The sequence below is a fragment of the Leucopleurus acutus genome (genome assembly GCF_964270905.1).
Source record: "Leucopleurus acutus genome assembly, chromosome: 19".
In the NCBI taxonomy this organism is placed as follows: Eukaryota; Metazoa; Chordata; class Mammalia; order Artiodactyla; family Delphinidae; genus Leucopleurus; species Leucopleurus acutus.
In genome coordinates, this window is record NC_139161.1 from 40952514 (window position 1) to 40972586 (window position 20073).

The window sequence follows — 20073 nt, forward strand, 5'->3', positions numbered from 1 at the left end:
CTATTGTTTCATCCCTTTCAGCTTTGACATCTCATATAACCATTCCACGAGACCTTAACATTCCAAATGTGTGTGCACACACCCCAGGCCACTCCCCAGGCAGGGTCGGGGAGAGGTGTGTTAGGAGGAGCTGGTAGACCCAGTTTTTGCCCTTACTCTGTCGTGCACTCCTCCTTCTGGGATCACCAGACCTGCCTATGATTTTTGATCTTCCCGGGCTTTGATGTCCAGGTTTCTCTTTGATGCTATGAGATGCCCCAGTATCTTTCTGATACATTTCCTATTTTCTTAAGATACTCATTCATGCGTTTAACACATATTTATGGAGCTTCAACTATTCACCAAGCACTGTGCTAAGTGAAAAGTTGAACTGGCTTCTGTTTCTGTCACTTACAACAAAAAGTGTCTTAGCTTAGACACCCAGGTATTATTAAGTTTATTTTACAGGTATAAATGTGGGGGACAAGAGGGCATGAATGAGCCTAAACTAAGAGCCTTAGCCAAGAAGGGTAGATATAGAAAATATACCCTTGTCTGGGCTCTTTCCACTGCACTTCACTGCCTTGGGGAGATACTTGTCAAACTTTCTCTGCATTCTGATAAGATCGGAAGGTGAATGTGCGTGGTGTGTTATCCCAAGAGGGAGGCACTAACAACCTCCTAGGTAAGGCTGAAGAATTTGATGACATTCTTAACTTTTAAGGCAGTACAACATGATAATTATAAAAATGAATTTGCCAACCAATAAATCTGGGTTCAAATTCTCACCTTGCTGGGCAGATGACCTTGATTAACTTACTGGGTCTCAGTATCCTTCTCTGTAAAATGGGGATAATAATAACTACCACCGTGTTTGTCATGAAGCTTCGCTGAGATAATAATGCATGTAAACACTGAATGCTGCAGGCCTGGCATAGGTTAGGCACTTGGTGAGTACCATTTGTTAAGATGATGATGATGATGATGATGATGATGTTGATGCTGCTGCTGCTGCTGACCAACCAAATTATTCATCTTGGCAGAAGCACTGTGGCCCTCAGGTGGTTAATATTAAGCAATTCTATTCAACAGGTTAGCCTGTTTAGTTTCCTAGCAGCTATATTTTAAGGCTGGTATTGGTGTGTGCTGTGGGGTCGGTGAATCGTTGGCCCTGGGTGTCTTTACGTTATCCAGGTAAGGTTGCCTTTGCTATTGTTCATGCTGAAGACCTTTGGGGAGCTCCAGCCAAGTATGTCATCGGGCCCTGGAGAGCATCTAGAGTGGCTTTGCATTGGAATTTGTACAAGGTGTTCTGCCGCCCAACTGAGTCAGAATTAGTGGTGTTCTAGATAAGGCAGAGACTCCACTCAGACTCTTAGAGTCTCATCAAAGCCTCTTTGCAAAAAGGTCACTGGTCTACTTTCATCCAACAGCAGAAGCTCCCAGCCCACTGGGTTCATTTTGCAAGCTGTGGTGGGCTTGTCTGCCATGCAGTTGCTATTAAAATCTCAGTAATGGGGGAAAGTCATCTTCCCATGTTCCTTGGTGCTCGCTTGGCACTGAGGATGGTAGTAAGAGGAGAGAGTCCCCACCCGAGGAATGAAGCAAAGCCCAAGCCCTGGAGGTAAATCCCTAGCAGGTCCCAGGGCAGGCAAATCATTAAATGTCTGTAAGGGGGCTGTGAATTAGAACTGTCCCTCAGGCTGGACCACAATGCCACAAACTCTTCAAGGACAGCTACAAAGGGAATTTTTAAAGTCTCAAGGTTATTGTATAATTTTAGAAGTTTAAAGTCGTGTATAATAAAAATCATATATTATTTAAATGCCACTCTTCTTTTTCCCTATAAAGTATCTGGGGGAGGTAGAGAGAGAGAGAAGAGAGAGAGAAAGGGGCAAAGATAGAGACCAAAGCAGAGAGAGAGAGCTTTCAAATATCATTTAATGCCTAAATGTCATAGGCTTAAAAAATTCAACAGAATTCTTATGCATTCTTTCCCACAGGGGGCTACCCTTTAAACAACGACCTTTAAAAAAACCCAAGCAAACGAACAGCCTTGATACTGATGACGTGTGTTCTTTTTCAGCATGGACATTCTGCTGTTGACAGGATGAATTTCATCAGCCCAAATGGTCAGTATTTGGGGTGGTAGATCTTAGGATCTAACAGATTTTTATGGCCCACATCTGTCTGGGGTGATTGAGTTCCTGGTTCTTTCAAGATGGGATGATTTAAATAATTGTTCTTTACTGCGGTTGTAAAAATTCCATTCTGCCTTTCTAGCTGCGGTGATGTATTTGAAGACCCCAGGGGCAGGCAGGGTTGGAGCGCAGAGTAAGCTATAGGTAAACATATCAATTACATTGCAGGTATTACTTCCCCAAAGATCTCAAAAAATGGCTCAAAAAGCAGTGTTTCACAGTGGAAAGGGCATGGTTCTTGAAGTCTGAAGGCCTGAGCTCATGCCTTGGCAATATTAATAAGCTCCCAGAGGGAGCTATAGTGCAGCTACACAGAGAAGTCTTTCCAGGTAATTGCAGATGTTTTGCAAGGCTACTGGAGACAGAAACTCTCTTGAGAAAATAATTAATAAGAACTCTGCTTAAAGTCAGCACTTTGAACAATTGCACACTGAGAGACAGATAAATCTCTATAATTAATATTAAACATGTTGATACGTGGAAGTGACCTTCCCAGCTCAGACCGGTGTGGAATGAGACCAGTTCGGTCAAGTTAAGCAGGTCCTGGGTGATACAGAATAGGGATCCAGGTAGGCTCTACACATGGAAATTCTTTTCCTAGCTAAGGGGTCCACTAACTGTTAGTGGGGAGGATTGGAAATTGTGTCTGAATTTCCCTCTATGTAGTATGATTACGAATATTCTATTCTCAGTCCTTTGCCAGTCCTCAAATACAGCAGCCCTTTCAGGCATTAAGAGAAAAGTAGGCTCTGTAAATAGTTGTCTATACTCACTGTCTTCAATTCTTTTCTTCCATCCTCTCTTGAATCCGTTGTAATAAGGCTTGTCAAGGTCCCCAGGGACCAATGATGAAGCTAGTTGTCAGTTATTCTCCTTGAACCCTCAAAAGCATTTGACTCGGTTGATCACCCCTTCCTTCCTGAAATGCTTCCTTTTTTTGGCTTCCAGGAGACCATAGTCTCCTGGTTTCCTATTGTTCCTCCTTCACCACCACCCCTCCCTTCCTTCCTAGTGTTCTTTCCTGGCTTCTGTTAACCTTCCTGACATTCTAACCATAGAGAATGCCAGGGATCAGTCAATGAACCTTGCCTCCTCTTTGCCTACATCCAATCCTTGGTGATCGCATCCAATACGATGGTTTTAACAACCATCTCTAGGCTGATGCATAAGAAGTCACCATTTTATGGGTCCCAGGGGTTGAATATCAGTACCTTCATATAGTTAAACCTAATGACTCCCAAACATCATTGCCCGTGAGCTCCAGGTACCTCCATCTACTTGTATATGGGGCTTGATATTTTCTCTGGGATGTCGAAGATGCATTACAAGCATAATATTCTTGCTTATTTCAGTTAAGGACAAGTTCATTTTTCCAGTTGTTCAGCTAAAAATCCTTGAATCCTCTATTCCTCTGACAACCAACATCCAATCCATCTGCAAATCCTTTTGACTCTAACTTCAAAACATATCCAACCCTGACAACAGTTACCGTCCCCTCTACATGTTGGCTCATGGTATTATAATCTCTCATCTGGCTTATGCAATGCTTTCTAACTGGATCCTTGTTCTGTCCTTGCCCCGTAAAGCAGCAGGGGGACTCCTGTTAAAACACAATTTAGATCATGTCAATTCTTTGCTTAAAACCTCTGACTTACTCCGAGTTAAAGTCAAAGGTCTTGCAATGGCTTCCTAGTCTCTGTAGAGATCTGGTTGCTGTTTCTTCCCTAGGCTTAACACTGAACTTCTCCTCGCCCACTCCAGGCACACTGACTCCTTGTTGTTCTTCTAGACATGTTTCTGCCTCAGGACCTTTGCACTGACTAGTTTTTCCACCTGGAATTCTTCTCCCCTGGATAGCCTTATGGTTCAGGTTCTTATTGTTCTGCTTTGGAACGCACTATTTCCACTACCTGCCACTATGTGCCAGTCCGTGTGCCAAGTGCTATGGACACAGCGATGGCAAAACTATAGCAGTTCTTACCCTTGTGGAGCTTCTATTTAGTGTCTGTGGGGGGACATATACTAACTGAATAATTGCGCAAACATGCAGAAGCGGAGCTCAGATGAGTGCTGTAAAAGAGAGATACTCGTGCAATGAGAGCTTAATGGAAGGATCTGGGGAGGCTTCTCAGAGGAGGTGATACTTGAGCTGGGAATGATGGAGGGCCATGGTTCTCTCGGTGCGCTGATTAGTGCACACGTGGACCTGTGACTCTTGCTAGGTCAATGACTGTCACCAGGCCTCCATGCCCTGGGGGTTTTCTATCAGGATGTGGGAGAAAGTGATCCCTTTTTTCCAGGTAGCTGAGCTATTGGCTGTGAGCCCAGAGCTGCTGGTGGTTACATCTCCATAGTTGGAAGGATCTTACCTAATGGAAGAAAGAATCAAGACCGCATTAGAAAAAACTTAGATGGGCTGGATGGAGAGTTCTGACAGTAGGGGAGGCTCCTGATCCAGTGTCCCCAAATCCAATTCTTTCCCTGGGTTATATGAGCCATTAAACTAGTTGGGCAGTTTTAGCAAGTTCAGTTTAGCGATTTCTGTCCCTTGGGATATGTGCATCCTGACCAATCTTCTTCCCTCCATAAGAGGAGCAGAAGGGTGCATCTCTGGGAGAAAGAGCTCAGCTTGACAAGACCCAGAGCCTCCTTTTCACGTTCTCCCCTCCTCCCCAGCATCTGCAGTCTCTTCCTCACAGGAGCCGCATCAAAAGGGAGGAGGGTCATGGATTCTGGTGGATTTGAGGGCAGCCGTGACAATGATCATGGACAGAGCTGAACCAGGTGGGGCCTCAGCTGCTTTATCAAGTGTTCTCACCTTTTCTAAAAGTTAAGGTCTAGAGAAGAAAACTCTCTGAGCCCAAGATTAAATACTTATCATGAAATGTTTCCTTTCTCTTTCTTAGCTTCGTGGTGTAAAATGTAAGAAGCCCTTAGGGTAAAAAGTAAGCCTCTCTTTGTCTTCTCCAGTCATGAGTTCCTCTCCTTAGAGACAGCTTCTGGAGTATCCTTCCAGAGGAATTTTACACACAGACAAGGGAGTATGTAACTCTGAGTGCATATGGTTTCACACAAATGGTTTCCTGCTATGCATGCTGTTCTGTCTCTGGCTCTTAGTACTTACTGTATTTTTGGTTATTGTTTCATATAAGCGCACATAAAGTGGTCTCAGCCTTCTTATAAGTTCCAGAACATTCTATTGTGTAAAGGTATAAGTGCTTAACCAGCTCCCACTTAAAGGATTGTTTCCAGTCTTTTGCCATTATCAAAGCTTTCCCGAGTGCTCAAAAGATGATACACACATCTTTGGGTCTATGGACAGGGTTCTCGGTAGGGTAAATTGGGTGATGTTTTCCCTTTAATTTTCATTTTGTCCTCCTCTGGATCTGAAATGCACTCTCTCTCTTAGTCCAGAGAGGGGGTATAATTAGAATAAGATCGTAGAATAAGTGATGAGCTAAGTCAGAATTAGAACTCGGATGCCAGGCCTCCTAATCCATCCAGCATTGCCTCTGTCCACCTCCACGTGGCCCCCTGGCTCACCAGAGAAGCAGGCAACAGCAGCTGAGCTGGGGAAGGTGCGGGAGTGGGGCTGGGGGAGGGAGGGTGATTATAGCCCAAGCTGTTGATAAGGCAAGGCAACAAGGGAGGGCTCCATCCAGGGTGTTTAGGACCTGGGGAAGGAGAGGCTGAAGGTGCATGGCCCAGAAAATGAACTTAGGAGTGAAAACAAAAGGCAACTATCCATTTTCCCCTTTTTCCATTGTCACAGAACTTTTAGCTGGGCTTATGGCCACCCAGAATAAAAATTATTTTCCAGCCTCCCACTGGAGGCTGTAAAGTGATGTGTCATGTGACAGCCTCCAGGAACCCTTGTTAAAAGACAAGGTCTGCCCCCTCTTCTTCCTCATCCTGCCCTGTTGCCTGGAGTGCAGGTGCCCTCACTCGAGGCTGTAGGACCAAGGCCATAACTTAGGGATGGAAAGAGGGTGCTGGAGTGAGCCTGGGTCCCTGGCAACCTTGTGGATCAGAGCTCTCTTATAGCCTGGACCTCATGCCTCCAGACTTTCGCCTGAGAGATTAAAAACTAGGGTACAAAAGCTCGGAATGTTTCGGGTTTCTTTGTGCAGCTGAATTGAATCTTACCTGAAGCTGAAGGCCATGGTTGAGTATGTTGAGTTCTTACGGTTCTGACAGTGGATTTGTCCTGGGCTACCTGAGCTCCGTTTGCTAGATCACCTGTCAGCCTTGGTCAGGGGTGTAAATGGAACCATGATAGTGCTGGGGATGGGCCTGAGGAGTCAGGATACCTAGGTCCTCAGCTGGCTCTGCTGATGCCAGTACGTTTCATGACTTCATGCAAAGAATTCCCTTTCCCCGGGTCTCAGTTTCCTAATCTGGAAACTGAGACGTTTGAATCAGAAAACCTCTAAGGTCCTTTCCAACTGTGATGCTCATAGCTTTGGCTCAGATGGTTGGCCTGGATCTCTCTCCCTTCCCAGCTCTGTCCTCTGAACTCCGCGTGGCATTTCACTGGTCTCGCCCTTGGACCATGGTCAGGTTTTGCCTTGCATCTCTCTTCTCCTTGAAGTTCCCTGAGGTCAGGCCCTTGGGCTTCTTCCTGTCATACCCTTGTCTAGCTTCTAGCATAGTGCCCTGGGTATAAAGTGTATTCAGTACACCTTTGTCAAATAGACGATCTCACACAGACACAACTGGAATATGATCCCGGATCTTTCATGCCCTACTCCCCCGGCCTGCCCCCCAGCCCCAGCCCATGCTGGTTCCACTTTGACCCCGTGGAAGCTGGGAGGGAACAGCAGTCCACACCCACCTTCCCCTGCTGGAGCTTTGCCTCCCTCAGAGCTGCACCCACACAGGGTTTCCCTGCCCCAACTTGTTGCTAATTTTGGTCTCTGTGGCTTGGTCCTCCTCTGCCACACCTTCCTGTGACGTCCTCAGGCCCCCATCTCCCAGCCAGGGACCGAAGGAAGGGAGATACCACTGAATGCCCTGGCTGGGGGGCGGGGGTAGGGGTTCTTTGCTGAGGTCTTCTACGTCTTTCCTTTCCAGTAGTTTATTCCTCCTCATTCTCATCCCTCCCAGTCAGGAGCTTTGTGAACATCATTCTCCTAGTGCAGACACCAAAAAGAGAAGGAACAGAGTGGGTGAGCAACTTCCCCTGGGTTACACAGCGGGAAGGTCTCTGTGGACAGTAAGTTTCTTGGTGGCCACCGTCAGCAGAAGATGACAGAAAAGGGTAAAGATCCCAGTCCTGTAATGTTCCCATCCATCTTTGCTCCGTGAATATCGTAATCTCTCTCTGTGGCTGGGAAATGTCCACCTTGGTTTGGCAGTAGGGTTTGGATATTTTTGGGCATCTGAACCTTCCTCCACGCCCCTTCCCCTCTCTTTCTTACTGCCCACAGTTCATCAGTCTCCACCACAGGGCAATTCCAGTCCCTGCCTCCTGGTCTCTGCTCTCCTCTGGACCGTGCTAGGGGCTGTCACCTACATGGCGTGACACCATTACCCTGCACAGTTGGTAGCCTGACTATCCTCATTCTAGAGGTGAGGACACTGAAGTTCAGAGACGTCCAGTGACTTGTCCAAGGTAACACCCCAGGTAACGTGTAGGGCTGGGCTCTGAAATCATGTCCTTAGCCCCCAAGCCCAGGGCTCTCTCCCTTGCAGCCTACATGGGGCGGGGGCAGCCGTGCTTTCTTCCACTCTCCCGGGGAGTGGCTTTACTGGAGAAGAGCACAAGCTCCACAGTCGACATAAATGGAGCACTGACTCTGTACCAGGCTTGGATGAGCTCCTTCAATCCTCACCACACCCTACGCAGTGGGTACCACTACTCTCTTTGGTTTATAGCCAGGGAAACTGAGGCCCAGAGAGATGAGTGACTGATCCGAGTTAACATATCTAGTGGTTGACAGAAGTGTCAACTTGAACCCAGGACCGACAGCTTCAGTGCTGAAGAATGGTGCTGCCTTTCTGAAAGGAAAAGCACAGGTTTGAGAGAGCTATATAGGTCTGGGTTTGAAGCCCCGCTTTGCCATGTCTAGCTGGTGCCATCTCTCTCACCTGGGCCCCTAGATATGCAACGGGGGTGCTGCCCTGCAGTGTTGGGTTGTGTGGACACAAGAGAGGCATCTAGAGATAAAGCTCATTATAAAGTTCTGGCCCTGGGCGCAGGGTAGAGGCTCAGTCAACCCGAGTTCCTTTCTTCTCTTTCTAGGCTTCAGCTAAGGTTCTCCGGTCTCAGCCCACGAAGGAAGGATCTTAGATTACAGGAAAGAGGGTGTTCTACTGAAGTTGGAGCCGGCTTCTTCCTGGTCCCAGGCAGCTTGCCCTTTTCATCTTCCTGGACCTTGCTCCGAGGGGCTGTGGGAGAGACTGTGCCCTGTGTCTCCCTCTCTGTTTTACAGCCTGAAGTTTAATCTTCTCCCCTCCCTGCCCACCCTGGTGTCCCCTTTCCACCTCCCTAGCACACTGCCCGTTGGTTTCTACCATGGAAAGGCCCTACTGCCTGAACTCCTATCTGCTTCCTGTGGTTAATGTTGGGGCAGGTTCTTTGAGTGAGAACATCTGTCTGAGTCACTGTGCCCTCTGCAGCTCCCACTGACTCAGCATTGGGCTTCCCTTCCTGTCCCCATCCCCCCCTCCCACAGGTGAGCTTCTCCCTGCTCCACTCTGACCACCGGCTCCTCCTTTACCAGCCGCTCAGAGCCTCTGAGAGAGGGCAGGGCTCAATTTCAAGGCTCCACTCCTTTAGAGCACCTGCTCTGAACCAGGCCCTGTGCTAAGCATTTTCTGTGCATTATCTTATTTGAGTCTCAAAACATCACTGTGCGGTCACGATTAGTTACTAACTGTTTCCTCTTGGAGGCTCAGGGAGGTTAAGGAGGTTAATTTACCCCAAATCGCAGAGCTAGGCAGAGCCATGACTCAAACCCATGTCTGGTGGACTCCAGATCCCAGGTTCTTAAACACACTGTCCTGTGCGATATTTGGTCCTGAGGCAGAGGGAAACACAGACAAGAGTCCTTCTTGCTGGGAGAATTTGAATACCCAATCACACACTCAACTTTGCGGGAAAATTTGGCTCCTGGGCACCCACTTAGAAGTCAAAAGTTGCCCTGGGATTTCCCAGAGACCAAAGAAGGCCACCATGTGTGGGAGGGAGGAAGTGTGAATTTCCAGGGGCCAGAGGGGTTCTCAGTGCTTGGAGTCCAGTGGTGCTGGGCAGTCCAGTGGTGCTTTCCTGTAATCTGAGATCCTTCCTTCGTAGAGGGGTGGTTCTCATCTCCTCGGAGGTCTGGGTTACTTGGACTGGGCTGTTCATTCCCTAGCAGACCTTCACAGAGGGCCCTGTGTGTACTCACACTCTACCACCAAGGCTCTCTGGGTAGTAAAAGAGGCAGAAGTGGCAACAAGTATTGGCATGGCTGGTGACAAGGGCTATGGTGGAAGCAGGCAAAGAAGGAAGGCTTTGAGGAAGGCTCTGAAGAAGGGCAAGGACCCACTCTTCCCAAGGTCTCGTGTAGAGTGATGGAAGGTCAGAGAGTGCTGGGTTCAAATCCAGACTCTGACGCTTCTGACCTAGGGGATCTCCAGCAGATTTTCTCTGAGCTTCAGTTTTGCCATCATGAAATGGGGATAATCCTGTCTACGTCACTGGAGTGTAGTGCCTGGTAAATAAGGCGGTTTTTTTTTTTTTTTTTGATTGATTGATTTTGGGCTGCGTTGGGTCTTCATTGCTGCATACGAGCGGGGTCTACACTTCGTTGTGTTGCGTGGGCTTCTTATTGCGGTGGCTTCTCTCGTTGCAGAGCATGGGCTCTAGGCGCATGGGCTTCAGTAGTTGCAGCACGTGGGCTCAGCAGTTTTGGCTCGCGGGCTCTAGAGCGTAGGCTCAGTAGTTGTGGTGCACGGGCTTAGTTGCTCCGCAGCATGTGGGATCTTCCCGGACCAGGGCTCGAACCCGTGTCCCCTACATTGGCAGGCGGATTCTTAGCCACTGTGCCACCAGGGGAGTCCAATAAGGCGGGTTTTAAAGCCCTGAGAGGTATCGGATGCTACTCTCTGTTTCCATTCCCACCTTGTCCTGTCATCAAAAAATACTTGCAGGAACAATCTTCCCAGCAGCCATGGTTGCTGTCAAAGTCAATGGCTTGATCCTCAAGTTAGACAGTAACTCTGAGCTCTACTCTTTTGGCCTGATCACAGAGGGTTTTAGATAAGAGATTGAGGAGAATTGGGGGTCACTCCCATATCTCTTCTTAAAAACAAAGCAAAAGAAAACAGAACAAGCAAACAAAAAAAACCCAAAACTAAAAATGGTGTTACAATGTCAATTGATGGGGAATTGGAAACTTTAAATCGCAAAGATGCTACTTACCCCTCAAAACTGGGAGGCTTTACAGGCTGGGTTAAGAACACAGATTCGAGACCCAGACTATCTAGGTTTGCTTCTTGGCTCCATGATGTTCAAGCTGAATGAACTTGGACACTTTTCTTATAATGCCCAGTATCCTTGCATCGGGCCTTATCTTCCTCAGCTGAGAATGGGGATCCTAAGAGTACTACTAGGGTCTTCCTCCTGGAGAACATGTGAGGCCAATATAAGATAGCATGTGTCAGGAGCTAAGCACAGATCCTGGATTATAGGAAGCTCTCAGAAAACATTAGCCGGTCTGTTACTGCTTGGAAACTGCGGTTTAGCCTTAGAGAGTCACAGTGCTGGCCGGGACCCTGGGGTTATCTAGATACATGGTTTTCACCTGGGGGGCTCCAGGGTGTGTGGACGTGCCCCAGGAGCCCCTCGTCAGATTCCAGAGAGGAGTAGGCAGGCCCACCTATCCTCTGCCTCTGCCCCTGCCCCCGCCCCCATCTGTTTCATAGCTTGGGGTTCCCCATAAAAGTTGTTTGGATAAAAGTGTGTGTGTGTGTTGACAGGGTTGGGGGGTGGGTGGTTCTATTGTTTTTTTTAGAAGTTTGAAATCTACAGATTTGTGTCAGTGATTTCCAGCTCCCTCTACCCCATGAGGACCTTTGACTATCTTTTCAGCATAAACCCCATGGTTTGAAGAGTGTGGTCTACCTCCAAACTACATGTATTTAGCAATGACGTGTAAGATTTTTAGCTCTGGTTAAGGTATTTTGGGAAGACCTTTGGCAACACTTACAATTAGGAATCGTCATTGTCTATTTCAGAGTCTGAGAAGAGACTGGGGCCCTAGGCCTGGGACTTGGGTCCCCTCTACTCCTTTTCCTACAGGGGACCACGTCTTCTGAGCACCTTCTATGAGCATCATCTTATTTAACTTTCACAAGCATCCTTTGCTCCGATCTTCATTTTAGACTCAGAGAACAGAGCACGGAGGCATGGGCGGGGGTTGTTGGTGGTGGTATGTATCACTGCCCAGTATCACTCATTTGATAAATGGTTTTCAAAGTCCCAGCCCACTGAAGATTTATTTATTTTCTGCATGAAAACTAGAGGCTTGTAGGATCTGTCCACTTTTTTCCAAATCATCCCAACTCTTCTAAACATTTCACTGTTATTTGGAATTCATTAATTGGTTCCCTCTGTTAGCAGAGCTATGCAGGAAGGTACAGATGAGAGAACTGCGTTAAGCCACAAGTGGTCTGTGTTTGATTTCATTACTTGCATCTCCTCCACAATTCCACGCTACAATTTATTCACACATACACATGAGCATACTCTAAGGAATACATGCTCAGAAACAAGGTGTCCACAGCAGAACCCCAGACATATACAGTCCACAACACGTCTGTTCTTTGAGGCATAAACATGGAAGCGAATGCACACACAGGGATGGTCAGATACTCGGACTCTTATATGTATCCAGATACAAAGAACCATAGCTACACCGCATGCACACACATACACGTACACCCTAATTGAAATGAGTTCTCTCTGAAGCCCGTTTGACCAGATGTCTTTGGAAGGAAGAAGGGATATAGGATTTACAAAAAGGAGAATTGCAGCGATAACAGGGTAAACTTACATGCTCACTAAACTGGCAAAAAAAAAAAAAAGTTGGAGAGGAGTTGAATAATGACACCCAATGCTGAGGACTACTTTTTATAAAGCAAGTGTCTTTATACATTGCCACTAACAAAGAAATGGTCGCTTTTTTTTGGAAACATCTTTCTTATCGCTCCAGTAGTCAGATGTGTTTATACTCTCTTTTGCTGTAATTCCACTTCTAGGAAGTTAATCTAAAGAAAAACATCAACAAGAAGAAAATTTGACTTACAGAAAAGTAGCCACAACACTGTTACTTAGGAAATAGTGGTAGCCAGATAAATATCTACAATTAAATCCCGTTATCTCAGTTTGAGGCAATCTTTTCCAGCCACATCACAATGACAATTATGAAGAATAGGGAACATCACAGAAAATATTTATGATAAAGTCAGTGAAAAAGAAGAGCACAAAACTGGGAGTTCACTGTGGATGGGATGAGATGAAGATTTGTCTACAAAGAGCTAAACAATGGAAAGTGAGAAACGAACAGCTCTTTGAGAGAGAGACGACTATTATTGATTTGGTTTTTTGTTTGTTTACTTTAATGTTGTTATAATAAAGATTTCTGTTCCCAAAGCTATCTGTAATATAAAAAACCCAATGTAAGCCAGCCTGACAACTGCAGTAAAGATTTAACCCACTCGCGGATAATGGACCCTTAGCAACTCCTATGTTCGAGGGGCTGTATACACAGACATGTGCATCTCTAAGAATGCCATGTGTACATTGGACTTGGTCAGCCTCCCAGCCTCAACCTACAAGAGTCTTAAATGACAAGCTAAGAATTGTCCATGGTGCTTCACAGGCCTAAGGCTCACCTCTGTTATTCTTCCAAGCCCTAAACTTGAATATTTTCAGGTGATCTATTTAATACAAATATCTGACCTTGCAGCTCTTGATCCTTGGAGATAACACTCCAGTTGGTGAAAAAAGTTATTCAGTAGGGCCAGAGACCAAGTAAGGTCTAGGCTTTCCATGAACTAGCTCTGTGACCTTTGACCAAACTTGTTAGCATTCATTGAAAATTGACTGCTTTGGGTGCTGTGGTGGATGCCCTACACCAGAGGTCCTCAACCTTCAGGAGCGCCAGAATCACCTGGAGGGGGTTTCTTGTTGATACAGAGGTTACTGGGCCTCACACCCTGTGATAAGACTCAGTAGGACTGGAGTGGGGCCCAGGAATTTGCATTCTAACAAGCTGCCAAGTGGTGTTGAAGCTGCTGACCCAGTGTGGAGGGCCACTTGCTCTACATAGATTTTGCTCAAAATAACCTTGCAAATGAAGGGCCTTAAATATTACTCCCATGAACTAAGAGGATAGAGAACTTGAGTGACTTGGAAAGTCATTTAATCTTCTTGGTAATAAGATTACCTCCTGCTCTTTCAAGAACTGAAATATGGAATTGATGAAACAATCCAGATACTAGTCATTTGCTCTGATGTGAATACCAATACACACACACACACACACACACACACACACATACACACACACACATCTTCCCCTCTATTATGGAGACCCACTGCCAGCCTGCCTTCTTTTTCAATATGAACTATCTCCAGGGGTCAGTTTCCTGTTTGTTTTTTGTTTTGTTTTTCAGTCAATGAGAATGAACTGAATTAGATGGTCAACTTAAAAACATGCATGGTTTCTGCTGTCACCAGGGATCCTCAGCAAAGTGACAGCATGCACTGCTAGTGACTCCGCAGATGACCCAGGCTTTGTGGTCTCAGGCTTATCAGTGTATCCACTGTGCTGCCTGGGTGAGCTGGGTGCTGGGGACATGCAGAAGAGCTACTGCTTTGCAGCTGTGTGCCAGCAGTCCATCTCTGTGCATCTCAGCTGTAGTATGAGGAAAATAACACTGACCTTCATCAGGTAGTGGTGAGGGTTCAATGAGCTGCACGTGTAAAGAGCACAGACTGGTACCCAAGAGAGATTTTCCTGGGACTTGATGAAATGGCTCCAAACTTGACATAAAAGAGTAAGAGGGTGAAAACAGCCAGAACACTCCTGGTTGAAACACAAAAAAAAACAACAAAAAAAAGAGAGGGGAGCCTTTCTTAACCAGATACCATGGCTCATTATGGTCAATGCAGTGATAAAGTAGGTGACTAATAAAAAGAAAGTCCAGAAACAGAACCACGTATGTATGATGCTATGGTACGTGATATGGCTTGTATGTCACATCAATTCAAAAATTAGGCCTGGAAAAATGGCAGTCCATATGGAAGAAAAGATTAAATTGGATCCTTATGTTACACCATATGCAAAAATCAACTGCAGATGGTTAAATGTTAAAAATACGCCCCTGGGGCTTCCCTGGTGGCACAGTGGTTGAGAGTCAGCCTGCTAATGCAGGGGACACGGGTTCGATCCCTGGTCTGGGAGGATCCCACGTGCCGCGGAGCAACTAGGCCCGTGAGCCACAACTACTGAGCCTGCGCGTCTGGAGCCTGTGCTCCGCAACAAGAGAGGCCGCGACAGTGAGAGGCCCGCGCACCGCGGTGAAGATGGCCCCCGCTTTCCACAACTAGAGAAAGCCCTCACACAGAAACAAAGACCCAACACAGCCAAAATAAATAAATTAATTAATAAACTCCTACCCCCAACATCTTCTTAAAAAAAAATACACCCCTGAAAATTTTAATAGAAAACTTTAATAGAAATATCTTTTGAACTTTGGAGAAGGGAAAGATTTCTTAAGATACAAAAATGTTGACTCTAAAAGAAAAGAATGATACATTTTCTGTATTACAATTAAGAGTTTTCTTTCTTAAAAAGACAACTTGAAAATAAGCTACAGGTACTTCCCTGGTGGTTCAGTGGTTAAGACTCCACGCTCCCAGTGCAGGGGGCCTGGGTTCGATCCCTGGTTAGGGAACTAGATCCTGCATGCTGCAACTAAGACCGGCGCAGCCAAATAAAGAAAGAAAGAAAGAAAAAAGAAAATAAGCTACAAATCGTAGACTATATGGCAATCCACATCCTAACAAAGGATTATATAAGAATGTATCAAGAGCTCCTTGACATCTGTGAGAGACTCTATTCCTGTTTAAAATGATTCAGAATATATTGTCCTACATCATTGGCTTTGTGCTTGGCCATGTAACCTCCTTGAGCCAACAGAATGTGAGCAGATAGGACATGTGTCATAGTTTAGCAGAAGCTTTAAAAGCATTGCAAGTTTATTTTTCCTGGATCCTCTGCCAGGAGAATGACATATCCTAAACAAGAGCTGTTCCTTTAGCCTGAGCCCAGGAGTGGGAAGACGTGGGGCAAGGAGCTGACCCACAGGTTGAAGCAGAGATGCAACTGACCTGCAGACTTGAGAGCAAAAAGGAATGTTTCTTGTTAGAAGCCACCGATTTGGGGGATGAGGTGGGGGGGTTTTTATGGTAGCGAAAGCTGACCAATATGGAAACTAGTACCTAGCAGTGGGGTGCTGTGCTACCCAAAGAATAAAATGTGTGGTTTTGGCTTTGGGGCTGAGTGGCAGGCAGGGAAATAACTACTATAGGGGGCTGGAAAACCAGCAAGCTATGTAATGTAATAGTTAACCATTTGGAAAAACTGTCACATGTGATCATTCGGAAGGGCTCCCTTCCCCTACACTGCTCCGCTGGGAACCCACAGAAGGAGAGCTTCCCAAACCTCCAAAGGCCAAAGCCTTCCTGGCTTGACCTGTCATAGCATGTGTCCTCTTAAAACACAGCCCCTTAGCTGTGTGTCACTAAATGTCCATGTCAAGGTCAATACCGTCCCATGTGGTCCACCTCTTCCCTGGGGGTCCATACTCACCCTCCAGGAGCTTGGGCACAAAGTGGGCAGCTGCCTTGGTCTTCTTGACTCGATTTCCCTTCATGACTCGGCCCTCCTTGTCCAGGCCCAGGTACCAGGCCCGGCCAGAACGACGCTGGTGATAGAGAGCAGAGGCGTACAGGACATAGTAATTCTCAAAGACGCACTCCTTAAAGCGACACTCAGCTGTGAAATGTGGCTGAGGAGACAAAGACCCAGAAAGGCACACACAGACAGAAACACAAAAAGACACATCACTGAACAGAAGGGAGCCCTGGGAAGAACAAGGCAGGATATAATCCATATGTTTGAGACTGGCAGAGCCAACTTCTGAGTCCACGCAGGAACTGGGAGAAAGGGAGGATGAGGAAGAGTCTGGTGGCCCCCCGAGGGCCGGGAACTAGACTTCTGGGGGCCTGGGATAAGAAGATAACTTCTCTCTGCTCTACTCCCAACCTCTCACCATCCAGGGCACCTGGAGGGAATTTCTGCTTGGAGGAGTTCCTGAATCCTTCCCCAGCATCCTGAATGACTCTGGGGAAGTGAGTAATAATGAGGTCTAGAGGAGGTTGGAAAAGACACAGGGGTCCTAAAAGGTTGAAAGAGTTGGACATTCAAAGAGCCTGGGGGTATTTAGGAGGCTATTGGAGGAGAAGGGGTTGGAGGGAGGCTACAGGAGGTGCTTGGGAGCGGGCAGTGAGGACAGGGTGTCGGCAAGAGCTGGAGGGAGAGGAATCCCTGAGTTGCAAAATATCTGTAGCTGGGAAGGCTGTAGCTAGGGGAGTCCCCTGACTCCAGGCCACTCTGCCCCCTTGTCTCACCGAGCTGTAGAGCAGCCCGTCAGCGTTCATGGCCACGTAGTGACCCAGCTTGGCACTCTGGATGGTGACTACACAGAGCCCCACAGGGATCAGGTTGAAGTGGGCTGGGGGTGGAGAGAAGGGGTATCAGTACCCCAAGCCTCCAATCCCCATCTGAGCCCCCCCTCAATTATGGTCCTAGTTCTACTTCTTCCTTTGCGGGGTCAAGAGCCAGACTGAAAACAACAGAACCTGAAGCCACAATAGGACTGTCATCTCCTATGCCTGCGCTCCCCCTTCCCACCCAGCAGCTGGCTTCCCCTCTCACTGAAAGAGCTGGTGTCCTCTGGGGTGCCCTGGATGCTCCCATCGGGATTCGCCTGGAGGTAGAAACGCTGGCGGCAGAACAGTTTGGTGACGATGCCTTTGAGCTGAGTCTCTGGAGAGAGAGACATTCATCTTGGAACATGACATCTCTGTTCCCAGAAACATTGCTACACTGGCGGGATCAGAGGAGAGAAAGAAAGGAGGATGGAGGGAAGGAAGAGGGTCCCAGGGCCCCAGCTCCCTGACCCTCTAAGCAAGCTCTCTCCCACCTCTCTTTGACTCCAGAGGAAGCTGGGGTGTGGGTCCCTTCTGCCTCCTCTAACCAGCTTTCAGTTGAATTGATTGAAATTTATTTAAAGGCTTAATTCCTACTCTACAGCTCAACCAGAATGGGGGGAGGGGAGAAGAAGGAAGAGGAAGGGGAGAGATATATGGAAACGCAGAGGACAGAGGGAGACAGGCAGAGCTGCTGAAAGGGCAGTGTGTTTGCGAATGTGGGGGACATTAAGGTGACCCCAGGGTAGGGGCGCCCCCTCAGGGGTGGGGGTGGGTCTGGACCTGACGCTGACTCAGCACCTGCTGCTGCAGCTGCCGCTCGCTTCGCGCGGACCTCGCCTTGGCCCAGCGCCGGACTGTCTGACACTGACCCATCTGTCTGTCTGTCTGTCTGTCTGCTGGCTCGCGGGGGTCCCAGCCGTCCCTGAGGCTCAGCCTCTCCCCTTCAGCCAGGTAACCCGCCTGGGATGGGGGATATTCGGTACCAAACCAAAGAAATGGGGGAGGGGGCCAGGGAGCTGGTGAGGCTGGCTGACTCACGTGGGGGCTGGGTCCCACACAAAGGGTGGGCTGCTGACCTACCACTGCGGAGGGCCGGCGGCGGGGGGAGGAGGACGGCAGCGGGGTGGTGGGGGGTCTCCCCCTAAGGGAGCTGCGAGCGGACGGGAGCGAGGCCAGAGGGACTTCCCGCCTGTCGCACCGGGACGGGGACCACAGGCTAACCTTCACAACTCTCTTTGCCTGGCGCTTGCGGCCGAGTTCCCGGTACCCACTCGTAGGTGGTACGACCGCCAGTCTCCGTGCGGGTATCCAGCCGTGTAGTGTGTCTGAGTTCCTCGCGGCAGAGGGTCTCCTGAGCCCGTGGGGCCCGATTTCTGAGCCGCGTAGGCGGTCGTGGGGGAGTGCCCAGCTCCCTTCTTGAAGTGCACGTCACGGGAGGAGGGCGCACAGAGGGGCGGACTCGCGAGGTAGCTGCAAGGACACCCGGGGGAGAGCTGGGGAGATTGGTACCGAGCCAGGCAAGCTCGGCGAGGAGGAACGGAGCCAAGGCTCGGAGGAGCGGGGGAACCGGGGCGGGGGCGGGGCTTCCGGAGCCGCAGAAAACCTCGGGGTGACCCAGGCTTCCGGAACCCCCAGGCCCCTCCGCTCGGCATTGAAAGAATCTCTCATTGAGAGAGAGGGCACGTAGTCAGAGGATGGTGGGGGTGGGGACTCCTGTGTTGGGGGCGGGGGGCGAGCGGGAGCTTCCAGGCTTCGGGGCACCAGGCTTAGCCCCTCAAGCCATCCCCCTGCCCTCGAAAGCGAGGAGACTCGGGGTTATGGGCGCGAGACAAGGGAAACTGAGGCATCGTCTGGCCGAGGGTTTGTGGTCCAGGCACACCCCCTTTCACTTTCGGGGAGTCCCTGTCAGTCGGGCCCCGCTCTTCCGAGTCCCTGGCCTCAGCCTCCCAGGCAGAGAGACCCCCGGCCCGGAGACCCCGCCCCAGCCACTCACCCGGGCAGCGGTCCGGTCGCGCGCGCCGACCCCCCCCCCCGCACAGTCGCACCTTGGACAGCAGGATGAGGAGCTGCTTCTGGCAAAGGGACTTGGTGCTGCGGGGACACACCCGCAGCTGCGCCGACATGGGCCAGCTGTCCCCGGGCTCGTGGACCTCCCGCTTCTGCCGGATCAGGCTGCTGGCCAGTGCCGCCATGGCGCCCCGGGAGGAGACACCCCCAAACCGGCAGGCTGCCGGAGCGCGCTGGGCCACCCCGGAGAAGCCCGCTAGCTCACCAGGACATGCTCTTGACTCTCCAGTCCGACTCGCCGCCTCACCCACGGGACCTGAGGATAAGCCCTAGACGACCCCCACCCCAGGCACCAGCTCCCACCCTTGGGCCTCGTGCTAGCTTCGCCAGACCCAGCAGCCTATGTACCTCTCAGTTGACCCCACCCTCGACCTTTGCCCCCCGCAGAAAACTCCCCCTTCTCTGATCTCCAGTGTCCCTGTCCCCCACTAACACTATCCCAAAGCCAAGACCCTCAAATTTTCCAGGATGTGGTTCCAATATCCCCAGGCACCTTTCCACCCTATTTCCGGGCCGTGCACTCCTGCCAAAGCCACTCTTGTAATTTTAAGGGTGTGGGTCCTTAGCTTTGGGGATATTAGCTCACCCCACCCCTGCTGGGGTGCTGCCAGTGTCTAGGGAGAACCCAACCTTGGTGTCTTTTCTTTTGCCACCCTCTAATTGAAGAATCCCCCACTTTTTTTCACTGAAATCCCCAAAAAAAGTATGCCTTGAAATATCCAGACTGTCACCAATCAGCAAGAAGAGGTTCCCAGACCCTGTCTCTGGACGATACCGCTTTTTACCAAGTCACCCCCATTTCTAGTGGCACAGCATTCCAGCTGCTGAGCCCCTTCGCTCACCTTGTTACCATCCACTCCTTTTGAAGTAACCTCCAAATCCGCCCTTCCTAGTGGTTACAGCAGCTGGTTGTCTGGAGGGCCCTGTGTCACCTCGGAATAAGGAGCATAGGTTTTTGGCTTTTTTCTTTTTTTCTGGCAGCCCCTAATTTCCTCGGGGACAGCTGGTGCTGTTTAGATCCCACACCCTCCAATCCAACCAGCCCCCCGAGAGAGA

General features: G+C 49.0%; 1 protein-coding gene across 1 annotated transcript in view; it reads right to left on the bottom strand.

Annotated features, from left to right (window-relative positions):
• LOC309976125 (fibroblast growth factor 11-like) overlaps window positions 1-19142 on the bottom strand; it is a gene marked incomplete at both ends in the record, with an annotated part of 95374 nt that extends 76232 nt beyond the window's left edge. The window contains 4 exons of the mRNA XM_082861601.1: window positions 16046-16244; window positions 16867-16970; window positions 17174-17284; window positions 18944-19142. Coding sequence (XP_082717727.1) covers window positions 16046-16244; window positions 16867-16970; window positions 17174-17284; window positions 18944-19142 — 613 coding nt within the window. The remainder of the gene's footprint in view (window positions 1-16045; window positions 16245-16866; window positions 16971-17173; window positions 17285-18943) is intronic.
• Window positions 19143-20073: the final 931 nt, after the last annotated feature.